Source organism: Microcaecilia unicolor, chromosome 1, assembly GCF_901765095.1.
Source record: "Microcaecilia unicolor chromosome 1, aMicUni1.1, whole genome shotgun sequence".
NCBI lineage: Eukaryota > Metazoa > Chordata > Amphibia > Gymnophiona > Siphonopidae > Microcaecilia > Microcaecilia unicolor.
Genome location: NC_044031.1, coordinates 127,366,702 through 127,385,717, shown reverse-complemented (window position 1 = coordinate 127,385,717; position 19,016 = coordinate 127,366,702). Strand labels below are relative to the sequence as shown.

At 44.4% G+C, this 19,016-nt stretch overlaps 1 protein-coding gene across 2 annotated transcripts in view; it reads left to right on the top strand.

The window, feature by feature from the left end:
- DUS3L (dihydrouridine synthase 3 like) overlaps positions 1 to 16,867 on the top strand; it is a 28,267-nt gene extending 11,400 nt beyond the window's left edge. For both annotated transcript variants that reach the window (XM_030200047.1, XM_030200057.1), the window contains exons 6-14: positions 1,045 to 1,197; positions 1,643 to 1,759; positions 2,299 to 2,364; positions 2,453 to 2,563; positions 3,013 to 3,109; positions 6,027 to 6,102; positions 10,246 to 10,434; positions 11,878 to 12,006; positions 16,734 to 16,867. In XM_030200047.1, coding sequence (XP_030055907.1) covers positions 1,045 to 1,197; positions 1,643 to 1,759; positions 2,299 to 2,364; positions 2,453 to 2,563; positions 3,013 to 3,109; positions 6,027 to 6,102; positions 10,246 to 10,434; positions 11,878 to 12,006; positions 16,734 to 16,806 — 1,011 coding nt within the window. In that variant the 3' untranslated portion in view covers positions 16,807 to 16,867. The remainder of the gene's footprint in view (positions 1 to 1,044; positions 1,198 to 1,642; positions 1,760 to 2,298; positions 2,365 to 2,452; positions 2,564 to 3,012; positions 3,110 to 6,026; positions 6,103 to 10,245; positions 10,435 to 11,877; positions 12,007 to 16,733) is intronic.
- The last annotated feature ends 2,149 nt before the right edge of the window (positions 16,868 to 19,016 follow it).

Here is a 19,016-nt window from a genome sequence, read left to right as displayed (position 1 = left end):
TCTGATTTGCAGAATTTGACCTGCTGACCCTGACGCAGCAACCAGGCAGAAATTAGTTTTGTGTTTTATAACTTTCTTTTGGGTTTGACCTGGTAATGTAACTTTTGATGCTAGAGAAGAGGGAGGCAACATGTCCCAAATGCTCTGGGTTTTTTCGGGGGGGGGGGGGTGGTGGAGTGGGGGCACTCTGATGTAATTTTGAGCTCCTGATGTATCTGAGAGTAAGAGAGCTTACTTTGGTACAAATTGTATCTTTAATTTCTTCCATCTTGTTTGTGAATCTCATATTCCACCCAGAAGTTACCTAGAAACATGATGATGATGTAAAACCAGTTTTTTCCCTGTATTTTGCAGGTACTTTCTTGGCAGTTAGTGCATTTGTAAATATTTATTCTGGTCCAGCATATTGCCAATACTGTACTTTACAGTTGATCACAAGTTTTCTTCCAATGAAGAAGCACGATGGGTTAGAAAAGGGTAACACTTTAGTGGCCCTGTTTCTCACCATTGTTCATTGTCTGTGCACTGAATTTTTCTCTGTAACTGTTCTGATTCCTCGGTCCTGATAAATTTTACAACGGGATTCCAGTAATACAGATTTCCTATGTCCTTAAAGTTAACTTGAGGTCTGCTTCTTCCCTCTGTCTGCTTCATGTGCATCTGATCCACAGGGAACCTGGAATCTCTCCTACTCCAACCAGATGTTTTTGCAGCTGGAATTGTGATGGAGAGGGATGGGGAAGGATCTGGATAAGCTTCCTCCCCCCCCCCCCCCCCCCCCCGAATTGTGTCCCTCTCGCAGGATTGAATATTCACTGACCTGCCGGACAGTTCACATTCCGTGGCTTCTCTTTCAGCAGTGCACATCACATTCCAGCATAGAACCAACCTTTATTAGAGCCAATAATGAAAACAAAAGAACTCAGCATTCTGGTACTACCCTTAAACCCTCTACACTAATTCTGACAGGGTGTGATTCGGGGAGTGGGAAAATGAATTACTGGAGTTCACAAATCCTCCACTGATGACTTTGTGTTTTTTTAGTGCGGTAACCTCCCTTTCAGAAGAATATGCAAACGTTTTGGAGCGGATGTCACCTGTGGAGAAATGGCTGTTTGCACAAATTTGCTTCAGGGACAGTCCTCTGAATGGGCCCTGTTAAAGCGCCATCATACAGAAGATTTATTTGGCGTTCAGGTTTGTCCCCATCTCGTCAAGGGTCATCAAGTCTCTTATTTTCTCCTTCATGATCTGTAACCCTGTACAGCTACTGCCCAGCTGGTATAAACTGTGCCCACCGCGTCTCCCCCCACTTCTTTTCCCGTAGGAGAGGAAAATTGTATGGTGTAATTTCAGACTTTGGATATTGGCAGTTAAGGCTTTACTGGGGGGATCCATGTTATAGCTCTGGCTTATATTGGAAGTTTCCAAAGGGATATCTTATTTTTGTGCACACTGGAATTACTGAAAATCCTGGTATTATAACATCACTAAGACTTGCTGATGTAATTTATGAGAAACATATTGCTTGTCTGGGGTATTTATCGCATGGCTACTTTAGTGCACAGGTATTAAACAGTGGGTCATGCCTATCAACTGAAGAAGTTGTTTGGAAAACTATTTTTATGCTTCCTCCCTGCAGCTGGAGGGCGCCTTCCCAGACACAATGACAAAGTGTGCAGAACTCTTGAACCAAACCATTGATGTTGATTTTGTGGATATCAACGTTGGCTGTCCAATAGACTTGGTATATAATAAGGTAGGGTTTCTGTTTTGTTTAAACTGTTTGTTCAGCTTTTGTTTTTGTAGCAGCTACACCTTCTACCTTCTGCTTCTCACCTTCTTTGATCAGCAGTGAATGAAGCAGAGATGGGAGCACAGTATTAGCATGGACCTAGCATAGGACTTAGTAGACAGCAAATTTATTTTGGGGTGTTACTTTTGGTCCATGTGCTGCCCGGTGCGAATCTCCAAAACGTTAGCCAGAGTGAGCACTTTGGCCTTTTTTGTCCAGCATGTAAATTCCCTTAACGTAGGAAATACTTGGTATCTTAGAAATGTTTGGATTGGGCTGGTGGTTCTTTTTCCCTCGCCTGTATTGCGCATGGCGGCTGTAGTCTGGAAAAGGTTGACCAGGGTTTTGTGATGCTGTTCCTAACCACATAGTGACCTTTCCCCAGACAGTTCGGAAAATGGACCTTTTCTAACTCTTCTCAAAAATGTAATCTCCTGCTCCACTTCCCCAACTCCTAGGCAGGAAATGGCTATAATTTGTTTTTGTTTTTTTTGATACAATAGGGTGGTGGCTGTGGCCTAATGAATCGTTCAGCTAAATTTGAACAGATTGTCAGGGGGATGGAGTCTGTAAGTAACTGCCTCTTTTCTGATGACAAGAAGACTGTTTTTAAACATTTGCCTTCTAGTCTGAGTGTCATGTGTGGTGTTATTGAAGGTGCTTGATGTTCCTTTGACTGTCAAGATCCGTACCGGTGTACAAGAAAAGGTCAACATTGCCCACAAATTCATCCCTGGTCTCCGGGAATGGGGAGTCTCTTTAGTAACGGTGAGTTGGGGTGTGAAAGGGTGTGGAATTCATTCAGGCTGAGAGGGCTTTCCTTGTTGATGTTGATCAGTTGTTATGTGGCATGTAGTACTTGTCCAGTGTTGCTTACTGGGGCTGTGGGGGGTAAGGATGCGTTTGGGTCTCTCCTTGCCAAAACTGCGAAGCCGATCCCACATCTGTCTCACAGAGGGCTGTATCTCTCTTCCACTAAGGGAACATCCCTAGGAAGGAAAAGGCTCAACTGGAGGGTTAAAACCTTAGTGCCCACAAACGATGGCCTGTGGTACCTCAGCCTCCCCTGGCCACATAAATGCAACAGGTGGTGCTGAGGCAGGTACTGGTTGGGTTGTGAGCCCCAGGAGGCCTTGCCATGCTGTGAAATAGTGCTTGTTTTGCATTGGAGGGAGTTCCTCTGTGAGGTACTCTATAAATTGTGCTTCTCATTTCAGCTTCATGGCAGATCCCGGGAACAACGCTACACGAAGGCTGCCAACTGGGAATATATAGATTACTGCGCTAAGATAGCTGGCCCACTGCCATTGTTTGGTAAGACCCCCCTCCTTTTCTTTAAACCCTTTGAGGGAAGCAGACCACCACAGGAGCCCCAATTTGTTGACTGTATCTTACGTTGATTGTAGGCACCGTTATGTGGTGGACGGTGATTGGTAGCAATTAGTTGATAACTACTTTCATTGTTGAAATGGTAAGTTGAATTGGTTCAAAGGTGTTGTATACAAATTATGCCATTCACATGCTCTGATCGTAATGTAAAGGAATCCTATTCAGAAGGAATGGATCCTCAGAAGCTTAGCGGAGATGGGAGGCAGGGTTAGTGGTTAGGAGGTGGAGCTAGTGCTGGGCAGACTTCTACGGTCTGTGCCCTGAAAATGGCAGATACAAATCAAAGTCAGGTATACACATAAAGTAGCACATATGAGTTTATCTTGTTGGGCAGACTGGATGGACCGTACAGGTCTTTCTCTGCCGTCATCTACTATGTTACTATAATGGTTTCTCAGTTGCAAATCAAATAGACTATGAACTGACTCAAATATCTTTTCCTGTAGATTGAGAGAAAAAAGTGAGCTAAATATCTCCCGATATTAAAGAGTCTGGGCATGTGCAATTTGAAACACAGTAATGGGGTACGCACACAAGAGGAAGCCTATAAGTTCATGGTTATGTTTACAAACAACACTAAGGCCCCCTTTTACAAAGCTGCAGTAATGCCAACACAGCCCATTCACTTCCCTGCATTCCCCTGCTAAGGCTGTGTGTCCAGCTGAAAGGGTACATGGCACTGTCCCTGGAAGTTTGTTCTGTTTTCTTAACACAGGGATTAAACCTTATTTCAAGGCAAGTATAATCTGTTTAGCAGCTTCCCAAGAAAATAGTAAGGGCTGGGTGAAGATGAACATTTTGTAGATGTTGCAAGTTTTAAATTTCTAAAATTAAATAAATGTTCATTTTTTGGACTGGCTCATTGCTAGCATTGCTATGCAAAGTGACCTGGAATTGATCCTCGGCCAGGTCTGCTTTGTAGATGGGCCAGGGCTGAGGGTAATGCAGGGACAGTGTTCCCTTGTACAATAGTGATATGTAGTGGGTGGGTTTAGGGCCTATGACTGCAGGTTCTGGAAGGAGCTCAGATGCTTGTCCCTCAGTCTAGAAATATCAGTGGTGCAATGACCAAGTACAAGTGGCAGTTCTGGATAGTTAAAAGTGAAGGTTCATGGCATTAGATCTCAGAACCGGTTCTGACTGAGCTGGAAGCCAAAAGAAGCTGTGGAAATCTGCCAGGTCAAGAGCCATTTTTAACTTTCAGGGACCCATTTGGCGTCCAGCAGCGGGCAGAAAGATCAGGGTTTGACTCCTAGGCCTGCCTTTGACTTCTTGGGTCGACTTGGATTAGGATTGCTGTGGAGATAGCATTCATAACCGGGCAGGGGGGTGGTAGGGGGGAGGAGGAAGGACAATTTGTGACATGTGTCTGGAGAAAATTGCAGTTAATGATGCCTATTGAAAGATGCTGGTTCAGAAAGCTAACTGGGCACCCTGGATCTTGGGAAAAAATTCACATAGTAACCATGTGTTGGAAGCAGTTTTGTTTTAGGCATCACTCTGGCATAGTTAATGGCCTCTTATGTATTCTTTTGAATGCAGTGTGCGGCCATGTATGCTGCGCTCAATCCCATTACTGCATGGCTTGTGCGTGTGTACCCCGTGAGATCAGTGCAGCTGAGCTGACAGCAGCTTTCTGCATCAGCCTCTCAGTGAACAAACGGGATCAGTTTGGGGGGCGCGGAGTGAAGGGATCGAAGGGGCTGTGAGCTGAGTGGATTTTCCCTCCCTGTCCTTGTCCTGATTCCCGACAGATCTTCTGATTCCTTCTTTTCTCCCCTTCTGTACCTTAATCACTTTTTCCACCCGTATCGAAATTGGAGAAGCAACAGCCTCCACCTTCCACTTCAGTTCCATTGGGACAAAAGAAACAAAGTTCTGGGTTGGCAATCTGGCATGATCTGGCAAGACATCACTATTAAATTTGCCTCCTCTCAGATCCCCTCTCTCTCTCTCTCCCTCCCCCCCTTCATTCCCAGCACTAATCACTAACTTGCCATGATCCCTTTTCTGCCCTCAAAAAAAGGATCAAATAAATGAACTGGACACACAAGAAATGCTAGAAAATGATTTTCTTTTAATAAAGGAATATACAAATGCAAATAATTTTATATGCAAATATATGTAAACATGTGCCACCCTCCTACAATTCAGCCTGCTAATTTTCCAGTGCACCCGACACTGAAATGAGTTTCAGAGCCAGCCCAGCCATTAGGGAGCACTAGGCAGTTAACTAGGGGCAGCAAAAAGCAGCTGCAATGAAAGCAAACCAATAGATCCTGACTGCCACGCAAACTCAAAGAAATGTCAAGAAGTATTTTTAGCAGCAGGAATTATGGGCAGTTTTCAAGTAGCCCGTTTACTCAGATTATTCTGGGAAGTGTGGTGTTGGAGTTAATTTGGTATATATGTGTATGTGGGGATTCAGAGCAGATGCGTAGCCATGTTGTGACGCCAGGGGGAGCGGTGCAACAGACTGCCTGAAAAATAGGCACCGGCATCGTTGGAAGTCTGTTTGGGGGAGCAGTCGCTCCCTTGATGCCCCACCTAGCTACGCCTCTGATTCAGAGTTGCAAGGAAACTGGCACTCTAGGCAAGTCGCCTTCAGCCCTGACTCTGGTTGGTGGGGTTTTCAGAATAGCCACAATTTGTGCATCACTTTTGGAAGTTCTGGCCTACTCATATAAGGGGGTTTAGTAGTTAGCAGTGTATCTGAAGTAAAAATAAGACTGTTCTTATTTCACACACTGAATTATTTCCTGTCTGCACTATGGAACAGCTTAAAATGCAGCACGACAGATTCCATGTTACTGTTCCATTCACACACTTTTCTTTGCCGCAGGAAATGGTGATATTTTGTCTTATGAGGATGCGAATCGAGCCATGCAGACTGCAGTGTCGGGTATCATGATTGCCAGGCAAGTCCGCACATGTAGTGCTGGTGTGCTTTCCCTCATTTTTGGAGGGCTGGTGATGTTTTGTGTGTGCTGATGCTGTTTTGATGGTGGCCTCAAGAGGGTGCACTCTACTTTCCAACACGTGGCTCTGAGAAGCATTTCTATGCAGCTAAAGGGAAGTAACCGCCCAAGCAGATTGCAATAAAAAAGATGGGGAGAAAGGGGAATATCACTGGGGTGGGATGTGAGCACCTCTTTTATAAAATAGGCTGTTGGATTTTTGTCAGGTCTCTGCTAGTGTGAAATGTTAAGGTTAAAGCAGACATAATCTCTTTGCAAGGGTGTTCTACGAAACAGCATTTGCCAGACTAAAGTGCCTATTGGGTAGAGGTCTGAAGATTAATGGCTGTTTTTATTTTGTTTTAAAATCTCCTTTAACTGTGTTCCATTTTTTTTTTTTGTTAAACAGCTGTTAGTACATATAGATTCTCTGTGTTATGCCAGTTGCTTGTTCCTCTATTAATACTCTGAGGGCTTTAGTGATTTCTTTGTGGCAAAAGAGAGGAAGCCCATAGGAACTGAATGAGCTTCCTTTCATTCGCTATACACAGGAATTGCTAGAACGACTGTAAAAGAAGCCCTGAAATTTTAGAAGGATTATATCTATTTTTCCAGGAAACCATTTTTTAAAAAATCACAACGCTTTTTTTATTACATTTTCTCAGAATTGCAAACATACTATTTACCATTTACATCTCTGAGACTGAACAGTCTGATGCCAGATTAATGTCTAGTTTATCATATGACTTTCATCTCAAACTCTTAACAAGAAGTGTCGGCACTAGGAGGAGCACTCCCCATCCATCGAGGAGGTGCCGGCGTGGGGGTCTCCTTGCTACTGGGACTGGGTACCTGAGTCAACACCAGTAGTTTAGCAGACTGTGTCTGAACTGACACCCCAGCCTTTCCTGATGTTGACCCTCGAGGAGCACAACTGGGTCATGCTCCAGGAGCACTTGGTGAGCATTCTACAGCAGAGTGCATTGGCATCAGGGTTTCTTGCACCAGCCATGCCTCTACCAGCTGCCTCGCAGGGCCCTCAGCCTGTGGTGAGGCCACCATCGGTGCCGTGTGCTGTACTGGTGTCGACAGCCGCCCATGCCAGTACCCCTTTGACGTTGATGGAGGAAGCTTTCTCTGGAGTCTAGGGTGGAGCCTGTAACTTGATGCCATTCCAGGCAAGGACTAAGTTCCTCATATTGAGGCAGGCTCGATCCCAGCCCTCCCATGAGGAGTTCTTTGCTGACAACGATACAGAGCGCTCATGGGCATCAGATGAAGATCCAGGGTACTTCTCAGAGGAGGAGGAGTCATATGGTATCCTATCAGACCCCTTCCCACCAGAAGGTTTGTTGACTGCTCCCTTTACTGTTCCACAGAAACCCAATTAGTAGCAACATTCCATGCTACCAATCCCCGGGGCAAGCAGTGGCTTCCCCCGTGTCCATCTCAATAACAGACTATGGGCTTTTCCTCCAGGAACTTGTCCAAACCTTTTTTTAAACCCAGATACGCTAACTGCTGTTACCACATCCTCTGGCAGTGAGTTCCAGGACTTAACTATTCTTTGAGTGAAAAAATATTTCTTCCTATTTGTTTTTATTTTTTATTTATAACTTTCACAATATTACATTCACATAAAATAAATGTAAGCAAAACAGGAAATACTTCACAGGAAAAATAAAATATCCATCCTTTATACATTCAAGGATTTACTGAAAACAACATATTTACTTAGTCCACAAAATAAGGATCAAAATACAAAGAAATGAAAAGGAAGAAAAAATAAGAGAAAAACTCTAATACAATATTGAGAGGATGAGGTTCAAGCCACTACCAGCAGTTTTAGCTCCCTTCTGGTGCTTTCAAGATTTGCTCGTTCCCACTTTCTTTAACAGTTACAAAGTGCTTCAATTTATCTGGATCAAAAAATACATAATGATTATTATTTAAGAAAATAAGACGTCTACATGCAAATTTCAATTTAAATGTGCCTCCCAATGCAAGAATCTGAGGCCTAAGCCCCAGGAATTCTCTCCATTTTTTCTGTGTAGATTTACTAATATCTGGAAAAACCTGTATCCTTGATCCATAAAATTGAGCGGCCATGAATCTGAAATAAAGTCTTAAGATATTGTTTCTGTCAGTCTCGAAAGCAAAAGACACTAGGAGAGTCGTGCGTTCAGTGATAGTCTCAAGAGATGTTTCAAGAAATTCCGTCACATTCAGATCCGGAGGATCCCCTGGTGTTGTTTGAATTCCTGTGATGTAATAAGCTTTTATAATCGGAGGAAAAGCTTCTTTTGGAATCCCCAGTATTTCAAGAAAATATTTCCGTAACACTTCCACCGGAGGTAACAGAGGGTTTTTAGGGAAATTCAAAAATCTTAGGTTGTTACGCCTAAGTTGATTGTCCAAGAATTCAACTTTCCTTTGCATAATATCTCTGTGTGTAACTATATTGCCCACAAGAGTTTGGAGTTTTTTAATTTCAAGTAAATTAGACTCACTTTTCACCTCTTGAACTTTAATTCTCGAGTCTGTTAGCTGCTGTTGAGTTTTAATGTCCTTCACTTCAGTACTCAAGGAAGACGAAACTTGTTGGAGGGACGAGTTCATAATCTGGATTGCGTCCCAGAGGGCCTCAAGGGTAACAATTGCTGGTTTTACTATCACACCGGGTCCCGCAGGTGGAGGTGCCTGGATGGGAGAGGGCGCAGAATCCATTCCTCCCGCCCTCTGCTTCGATGTTTTACCATCCAGCATAGAAAAACCTACAGGGCCACTACCCACCTCCAGGCTCTCCGACTGAGGCTCCACTGCAGACTCTAATTCTCCACCCGGCCTCGGCAGTGCAATCTGATAGGGCGGACTAAGCGACGCCGCTTCTACACTAAGATCCCCAGCAAGTTGTTGTTCTGGGGATCCAACCAAGGTAGGGACTTGAGACCCCAGCGGCCGAAGCCCAAAGGCTTCCAAAGTCGGCTGCCGCAGTGCTGACGTGTTCGCGGGGCTAGGGGCGGCTTTAGCCCCAGTCTTCCCCTTTCTCTTCACCATAATACAGGTGAAGGAAAGAGAAACGCTGCGACAGCTTAGCTCGAGACTCGGAGCTTCAGGCAGCACTTCCTCTCACGGACGCCATCTTGATCCCCCCTTCCTATTTGTTTTAAAAGTATATCCTTGTAATTTCATTGAGTGTCCCCTGGTTTTTGTACTTTTTGAAAGAGTGAAAAATGGATTCACTCTTACCCATTTTACACTACTCAGGATTTTATAGTCTTCAATCATATTCCCCCTCGTCCGTCTCTTCCAAGCTGAAGAGTCCTAACCTCTTTAGCCTTTCCTCATATGGAAGGAGTTCCATCCCCTTTCATTTTGGTCGCTCTGATTAATTATATCCTCAACAGCAATTTGTTTGCAGCTTAGGGGACCAGAATTATCCAACCCTGATTCAGAGGGGAAAAAAATGTTGCCTCCCTATCATGGGGAATTCTAAATTGTTATGGACACAAGATCAGTTCCTCACTGTACATGGGGGAAGACTGGCCAGTGTCTGATCTGTCTACTACTTGGTTCTATTATTCACTTGGTAAACAACCAGACAGTATAACAACAGTTTTACTTTGGAGATGAATTGCAATTTAAAACTACCAGAAAGTTGTTTTGAATAGTATTTATATAGCACAATAGTTGGACATCCAAATGGTTCAGTTGGTGGCTGTGTTTTTTTTGCCTTCTATCCTGTGCAATACTATCAGGATGCGGAGAAATGGCAGTTTGATTGTTTCACCGAGAAACAGGGGGACTTTTTCTCTACATTACTGTTGTAATGGGGCAAAAATGTAATGCTAAATTATTAGAAATTACCTCCAAATGTAGGTGTCTGTTTTATAGAAAGTTTAAAATGTGTTGGGTTTGGTACATTATATGAATATCGCTACTTACCATGCAACTTTTCCTTGGTAGCAGTTCCTCTGTACAGATTTTACAAATGACCTTCAGAGATAGTTATTGTGGGCAGTGAGAATTAATACTTAATTTGTTTTCATAAAGAGAAACCACTGTAAATATATTTACCTGGGACTTTTTTGGGGTGATTTACAGAGGAGCGCTGGTCAAGCCTTGGCTGTTCACTGAAATTAAAGAGCAACGACACTGGGACATTTCCTCCACAGAAAGATTTGAGATTCTGAAAGATTTTACAAATAACGGGCTGGAGCACTGGGGATCAGACACGCAAGGGGTGGAGAAAACCAGGCGGTTTTTACTGGAATGGTTATCATTTTTGTGCAGGTAAGCACTCTTCCTAAATCTCCTATTCTTAGCAAAACATCAGTGCTGTGTGCTTGCTTTCGTTTTGTGCTTTCTTTTCCAGGCAGGACCCACTGCAGAGGCAGGGTGTAGGTTTCTGAAATTCAAAGCTGAACTATGTTTGCCTATAACCAGTGTTCCCAGTTGAGTTAGCTGGATACAGATACTACAACAGCATCACTGCTCCTGAGGGAGTTGTTTTTCTTTTTACTTTTGTGCTGGAGAACATGCTCCAAGCCTGCAACATCACACACAAACCCCTCAAGCCTTATCCTTACCTGTCAGGTGGCAGAGTAGCAAGTTAAAGCAGGGGTTATCGAGATTTTGCCAAAATTGTTGATGTCTGGCCGTGGGGTATATTGTAGTTCTTCAGATGCTCTACTTTACTTTGGGTTATGTTTTTAGAGCTGCACAACCAGGACATTCAGAAGGTGAGTTGTGCTGCAGGCTCGCAAAGCAAATAAAAAAACCAATTCAGCAAAGCCTCTTTTTTTTTAATCTATCAGCAATCTTTCCCATCTTTCCTTTCCTCCTGTGACCCCTCCACACATCCATTTCTATCTGCTTGCATGCTAACTTTAGGGTTGTAATGTTTGACTAACTACCCTGAATGTAGACAGAATTAGTGTGGTACTCATTAAGGCTGTGAGGCTACGGCAGCAGTGTCCTGCACCCTGCAATAACAGTAGTGAGCTCTCTCCCCCCCCACCCCGCTCCAACTTGGGCATCTGTGTGCTCCATTTTCAGGATGGACCCATAGGTAGGGCAAAAGAACTGTGGGCTGCCACACACAGCCTCTTCTCAATTTAAACAGTTGACCCCTGTCAGCTGGACTCTTGGGTGAGTTTGGTGCCACTACTGTAGGGGTGGGCAACTTTTATACACAGAGGGCTGCATGAATGTCAGTACTATCCCAAGCCGGTCACTCAGAGAAAATAAATACACCACATAGTTCACTGCCAACAAAACTCAATGTGATGATGGAATGAACATAAATTATTACCATATACTTCTGTCTTTACAGTTGTTGACACTGTAAAACAGGACATGTCCTGTTGTATCCTTCAGTGGTTCCATTGACAACACAACTCTGGTTAATGATGTTTGTGCAGGCTGTTTTCTTTGTATACTTCCCATGGTCTCTGAGTCTGCATAAAATTTAGTGATGGACTGCAGATTGTCTACCCCTGCGCTACAGTATAACCCAGCTACAACCAAACCTCAAATACTAGGGCTGAGAGCTTGAAAGGAGGAGCCCAGAAAGAGCGTGTTTTGTTATGCGCCTGTGCAAGTGCCTTTGCTCATGGTGGGCTTGACCTGCCTATCAGCTGGAGAGCTGAGTTGGGGCCCAGGCATGATTTGTTAATCTTTAGCATAGATTTGATATTCTGTTCACTGATACGTATCCCTTCATTTGGAATTCAGATACATTCCGGTTGGACTGCTGGAGCACATACCTCAGAAAATCAATGAGCGACCACCTTACTACATGGGCAGAGACTACTTGGAGACTTTAATGGCTAGCCAAAATGTATCAGACTGGATCAAAATAAGGTAATGTTTTACACTATAGATGAAATAGCCAAGGGACTGGCCTAGGATGTAATTGTTTAAAACCAGGTATATTTCATTAAAGAAGACAGTTTTCAAATGGATATAAGTGACCCTCTTGCCTGGTGAAGTAGCTGTCTCCTCTACATCCTAGTGGAAGGAAAGTACTGTGCAAAAACAGTGATAGGAATTCTATAAATGGCACTCAAAAATGGGTGCCTGAGAACCACTGGCTTTAGGGCAGGGGCATCCTCGTTCCATAAGGGACTGCCTTATCCTTGGGATGAATGGATTCAGCAGAGCTCTTTTGACTGGCTCATTTATTAGCTTTTCCCTGATATTGAAGGGCAGCTAGGGAACATTATTGACTCATTCCTGCTGTTGGACCAGTGATAGAACTTAACCTCTGATATTGAGCCAGCAGCAGTCAGAATTTGTTTTAATCGCTAGCACCGGCTAGATTAGCCCCAAATATTCATTGGCAGGCCATGTCCAGGCAACAATATTTAAGACTAACCAGGCATGTACTGTCTACTGGATGTTATGCGGGTCCCTATTAAATGTTGGCAGGAATTCACATAAGAGGGTATGTCTAGGCCTTAACCCCCCCCCCCCCCCCGAGTACCCCTGGGAATGGTAGTGTAGCAGGAGGGAGTAGGACTAAGGCCAGGGTCAATGAGCACTATTTTACACCCAGAACCAGACAGGGTAGGAATGGTAGGGGACCATTCCTACTTCCTCTCACCAGAGGACCATGGCTGGCCCCCATTTAAGTCTTGGGGATGCTTGTGGGGGGTGGGGGGGAAGGATTGGATCAGAAAGGAGGGGCTCTGAGTGAAGGGTCAGATCAGAAGTGGGGGAGGGGGATTCCAGAGTGATCGGATGGGAGGGCCTATAGCAGAGGATCAGGACTGGGGGGGTGGGAGACTTGAGGGGGGGGTGGTCAGATCAGTGACTCAGCAATTGTGATCTGAAGTTATACAGCTGCTGGCCGATATTCAATGCTTGCACCCATATAGCTAAGTGACCAAATATAGGACCACAAAAATGGCTGTCCTATTTGACCACTTAGCTATGTGGGCACTGGCACAGAACATTGCCAGTATCCACATGCCTCCAAACTCTGTCCCCCACAACATCCCTCCACTGCCTAGTTTTGCTTTGTGTGGTCTTAGATGATATACAGCAGCACTCCCTGGTTAAGTCTCTCTCTCCTGCCCGTTTAAATTGTTTTGGAATATTGACCCCTAAATGTTTGTGCAGGCAGTCCTAGTTGAAGCGAGTGTAGTCCATGTATAAATTAGGTTTGATAGAGGGTAGTTTTGTGAGTTAGTAAAGCTGGCATTTTGATGTGTGTGATTTTCCTGTCAGTGTTTGATGACATCATGGTTGTGAGAGCAGGCTGTCAGTAAATGTATCAGTTTGTCTTCTGCATGGCAATTAAGGGCTAAGGGCGGGATGCTCAACGATTTGCAATAGAGGGAAACTCTACTTTGAATCCAGCGAAGAAAAATCCCTGCGCATGCTCAGAGTAATGAGTATGCAAATTAATCCGTCAAAATCATGGTATTAATTTGCTGCTCGCTCTGTGCTAACTTTGGCTCAGGCATTGACAGGAAAGTTGACTGGGGGGGGGGGGGGGGGGAAGCATGCTGCAACCCCTTTCCTAAATTAAAAAAAAACCTTATGGCCCCTGACACCCCCCTCCCCCAAACATTTTAAAAAGGGCCTGTCGGTGTGCCCCAACCCCCCCTCCAAAAAGTAAAACACAAAGCTGGTGGTCCAGTGGGACTCCCTCCCCTCCCTAGCTAGGCCAGGCCTACCCAGAGCCTCCTCCCCCCCCCCCCCCCTCCAGCTGGGCCAGATCAAGCCTGGCCTGACCCCCCTGACTTAGGCCTGTCTAATGGATAACCAGCTCACCCTCCCCCATACCCTGTATCTTAAAAGTTAGAAACAAAAATAAGGACACCATCTTGAAAATGGTGGTGCCCAACCCAGAACAGTAACAGTACATGCAGGGATGTGCTTTATATGGCAATTAGGCCGCACCCAGCGCATCCCTGCATGCACTGTGCTGGTTGGGGCACTGCCATTTTCAAGATGTTAGCCTTAGAAGCAGGAGTGAGTGGACATTGCTCCTGCTTCCAACTTTTAAGATACGGGGTATGGGAGTAGAGTGGGGTGGGCCAGTTACCCACTAGACCACCAGGCAGGCCTGTCAGGAGCCCAAGCAGGATGGGATGGCTGGCCGAGGGGGGGAGGGGCCCAATGGACCACCATCTTTTTGTTTTAGCTTTGGAGGCCTTGGGGGTGCCGAGGGACCACCAGGGCTATTTGAGGGAAGCTTGTATGAGGCAGAGTGGTTAGGTTGGTGGGAGGGAAGGGATGCCGTTAGTCACCTTTTCTCTAAACGAACCCTTCCAACACTGTCCCAGACCTAGCATTAGGTTTCAGGAGCTAAACGCGCCTGGGTACCTCTTCCTTTTTTTTTTTTTTTTTCCGCATTTGTGCAGGGTGCCTAATGCCCGTTTTTAAATGCGGTATGTATACCCATGCTGAAACCATTAGAGCAGTACATGAACGCCAGTTCTACTCTGGCGTTACTTGCTTTTAGTGCTGGCATTAGGTCTTTGAGCATCAGGGGCCTAAGGCTATGAAGAAGGGGAAAGAGTTTTCTGAGGCGGGAAATGTTGGGTGTTTCCTTGGCTCCAGGAGGTCAAATTAAGCAGATCACAGGTGACAGTAGGGTGAAGGATTTTGAGAGGAAGTTTTGTGATCTCTGTCAGTGTAGTTAACCTGCCTAGCTGAATAACTTAATTCATTGGCTACTTTTCTCATTTATACACCTTGTTGAGAGAGGAACAGAAGTTATTGCTTTGGTTTGTTAGACAAGCTGCCGTAGCTTCTTTTTCATGCAGTGCGGTTTATTTTTGTTTTAAGGTATTCCTGTTCATATGAAATAATAATATATAACATGACTTTTAAGGTAGGAGGAATGTTCTCTCTGATCAGACTTATTATTTGTTCACATATAAGGTACAAACATTACTGTACAGAAGATCCAGAAGAATTCTTCCTTGCCTATATGTATAATAGACATATTAGCTGATGTTTGTTTAGCAGAATTATTTTGTACTGCCTGTTGCATTCTTAATAGAGAGAGATTATACATTTAAGGTATTCTTATTTTCTGCAGCTCAACCACTTCAGTGGCACTCTTTTGCTATACAAACTGGATATTTTTATTTAGTATACTTCAGTGTTAAATTTGGTATCACATTCTCCATTAGCATCACAGAGCAGAACAGTCAGATGCTTTAAAGAAGTCAAGATGTAGCCAGTGGTGTGCTGGAGCCGGTTGTTAAATTTTTTAGCATCTTGCGAGCCGGTTGTTCTTCAGGGCGAGCTGGCTCTCCTCCCTCCCTCCCCCAAGCTACAGGGTCCCAGGCTCTGAGTCCAGTGTACATACCTGAAGAAGTCAACCACCCTGGTGGTCCAGTGGATTCTTCGGGGCAGGCAGGAAAGATCGCCAGTCTTTTCTGCCTGCTGCCGGCGCTGACCCCCGCTGCCGGATCACTCTTTAAAAATGGCCACCGAGACTTCTGCTGAAGTCTTGGAGGCTGTCCTTGTAAGACTCGGCGGCCATTTTGAAGAGTGATGCAGCAGTGGGAGAGTCAGTGCCAGCAGCGGGCAGGAAAGACTAGGGGTCTTTCCTGCCTGCCCAGAAGAATCCACCGGACCACCAGGTTGGTTGCCTTCTTCAGGTATGTACTGGACTTGGAGCCTGGGATCCTGTAGCTCGGTGGGGGGTGGGGGGAGGAGAGCCGGCTCGCCCTGCACCACAGAATCTCAGTCTTCACAACATTTTTAGCTTGTGAAAAATTTGTTTTTGCTAGTTATCTTATATGTGGTTTAAAGATCAGCTGTGTATTTATTATTATATGCCTAAGTAGCAAACCTTATGACAAATTGAAATCATGGTATGGATGGGCAGATTTGATATGCCATTGGTCTTTATTTAGGGTACTATTAAAAAAAAAAAAGTATTTTCAAACATGCCAGCTTGTGCAGCATACGGATACACACAGAGGAAGTATAATAAGGGAATAACTTTTCATAGGTAGAGTAGTAATTTGTTATAAATCGTAATCGGTGTGTTATGTGGAGGGGCTGGTTGAAGGGCCACCCTACTAACCCTGTTATATTGGTGCAGATATTTTTTTTTCTCCTGGAAAAGGCCTTCTAAAACAGACATCATGTTATGAGAATCAGGTGGTCAATGGAAGTTTCTATTTATGTATTTACTTATTTATGGCATTTTATCCCACATTAAACATGAATTAGATTGCAACGTGGGAGCATTTAATTTTTTTTTTTTTTCCTGGAGAGAGTAATGCATTGTCTACCCCCCCACCCACCCCCAGGCTCTCTCCCCGGCTATAGCCAGCTCTGCAATTTTTTTTTGGGGGGGGGGGGCGCAGAGGTGGACCAGGGAAGAGCCTGTTGTTAAAAATTTACCAGCACATCACTGGATGTAGTCAAAGTATTTTCTGTGTATGCAGCAGAAATACTGGCCTAATCAGAACAAAAGCGAAATTTCTAGCAAAAATAGCCAAAATGCTTTTTAAAACAAGACAAATGTTTGACACACAGAGAATATCTCATAGTAGTGTATGGTTATATTTAGATGTTCAAGCTCTCAAATTTAAACTGTTTTCCTTGTGTTTCAGTGAGATGCTTTTGGGACCTATACCTCCAAACTTCACCTTCCTCCCAAAACACAAAGCCAATTCCTACAAGTAAGGAATTATCCCGGAGTTCTTCTGATACTTCCATATTTTAAATAAAAGCTTTTATAATTTTGTCTGCTGTCTCCTGGTGTGGAATATCCGCTGTAGTGAAATACTTATGACTGAGAGATGGTGCCTGTGGAAATAGCTCTCCTTCAGTTTGACGCCTGGACAAAAATGCTAGGTCATCTAATACATGCTAAGGATAATGAAAGTATTGGAGTACATGGAGGCATCATTTTTTAAAAATAAAAAAGGGCAACATGTCTAAAAAGAAACATAAGAGTACTGCTTCGACTTTTGGTTCCAGCAGAGGGGAAGGTACTGCATGTAAGATCAACTGATGTCCTTGGTCAAAAGTTCTTCAGTTTTTAGACCTACAACTGGATTTTGAAAGGGAAACTCCCCTTCTGAAAGCACCTGGTTGCCAGTGCTGGTGGGGAGCCTTTTCCCCTTCATATTCACAGGCGTCTCTACAGCGTGGCAGGTGGTACCCCAACCAAAGCTCCACGACCCTAGCTTTGGTTGGGGTAGCAGAACCAGTACCTGGTTGCATGGCAGCTCTGTCTTCTCATCGGGGCTGGGCCATGTGCGTTCTCTGCTGCTGTTTGAAATGTGGGGCTCTGTGTCTATGGAGCCCTGCACAGTTCAAACTTCATTTTTTTCAATCACAGTTGAAAGAGATGATGATGAACTGCACAGAGCTACATAGACACAGAGCCTTGCTGTTCAAAGAGCAGCGGAGAAATCATGCAACCCAGCTCCAATGAGAAGACAGAGCTGTCATGCAACCTAGTTCAATGGTTGCCAGCACAAGCTTGACTGCAGCAGGTTAGGTTTGGATGGACTGAGGAGGAACAGGGAAGAAGCTGAATGGGAATATGAGGTGGGAGTGGAACAGAGCAGAAGTTGGCTTGGGACTCAAGGGTGTGGGAGAAAGGGGAGAAATGCAGAACAGTAGCTGGATGTGACTGGTGGGGAGAGGGGAACAAGTCAGAAGCTGGATGGGACTCGATGGGGAGGGAATGAAACAGCAGAAGCTGGATGAGACTAGGAGGCGAGAATAGGGAACAAAGCATAATTAAAATTGGACTTGAAAGAACTGGTACTTGGTGGTTGAATGGGAGTGTGTTAGGGGGCCGAACAAGGAATTATGGATGGGGCAGACAGAGTGGGAATTTTGAGATGAATTGTGTGTGTGTTAGGGAATGGTGAAACTGATAGGAATTTCATGAGGGTGTGTGAATGGGGGTGTTAAATGGGTTTGGAGTATGAGTGAGCATATGAAATGGGGTAAGAGAAAGGGGATGAAGTATAGGGAGAGGCTGAAACGTATTGTGAATTACTTGGAGGAATGGAGTGAGGATGAGACGTATTGACTAAGTACGGGGGATATTGTGGAGGGGAATGAAAGAAGAAGGGGGTGAGTCTGAGGACGGAAATGAGATTAAAAATATGGTGAAAGAGTAGGAGATTAGAAGAATGGCCTGGAGGCAAGGGAAGGAAGGAGAGACAGGGATGGAGATGGGGGCTGGTGAGGCAGTGGAGGGTACATGAGGGCTGTGATGGTGAGTACCGAGGATGGAAATGGGGGGGTCTAGGGAGTGGGTGAAACTGGGGAAGGAGAGAGACAGAGGGGGCAATGAGAGCCCTGCAGAGGAGATGAGAGGGAGATTGGAAAAGCTGGTAGGGAGATGAGGGGTGAAAAGAATGAGATTAAGGACTAGAGGGTGAGAGAAAGGGAGAATGAGGGGTAAAATCAGAAAGGCATGGATATAACGGCAAAGAAAAGGGGAAAACAAAGAAAGATCTGTGCTAGACAGATATAGAGATGAAAGTGAAGAAGATGAGAGAGAAGAAATGGAAGGCCAACGTGGACAAGACAGATATGCAGAAAGTGGAAGAGGAAATGGGACTAGCCTAATTTGCAAAATGAAATGCTCAAACATCAAAGGTAAAAAAAAATATATGAAATGTATTTTTATTTAATACTTTTTAAGGATTGAAATGTGTCCACTTTAAGAAATGCACATCTTTTCTTATTTTTGGATTTAGCAGAGTACAGGAAAAAAATGTATTTCTGTTTCTCTTTTACCAGTATTTTCGTTGCTTATAGAGTCTGGCTTTCTTGAGAGTCGTCCTTTCAGTTTTTGTCTGCATGGTGTTTTTTGTGGTTCCCCTATTTTGTATCAAATGAGGTTCTGTCCATGTTCTGCATGTGTG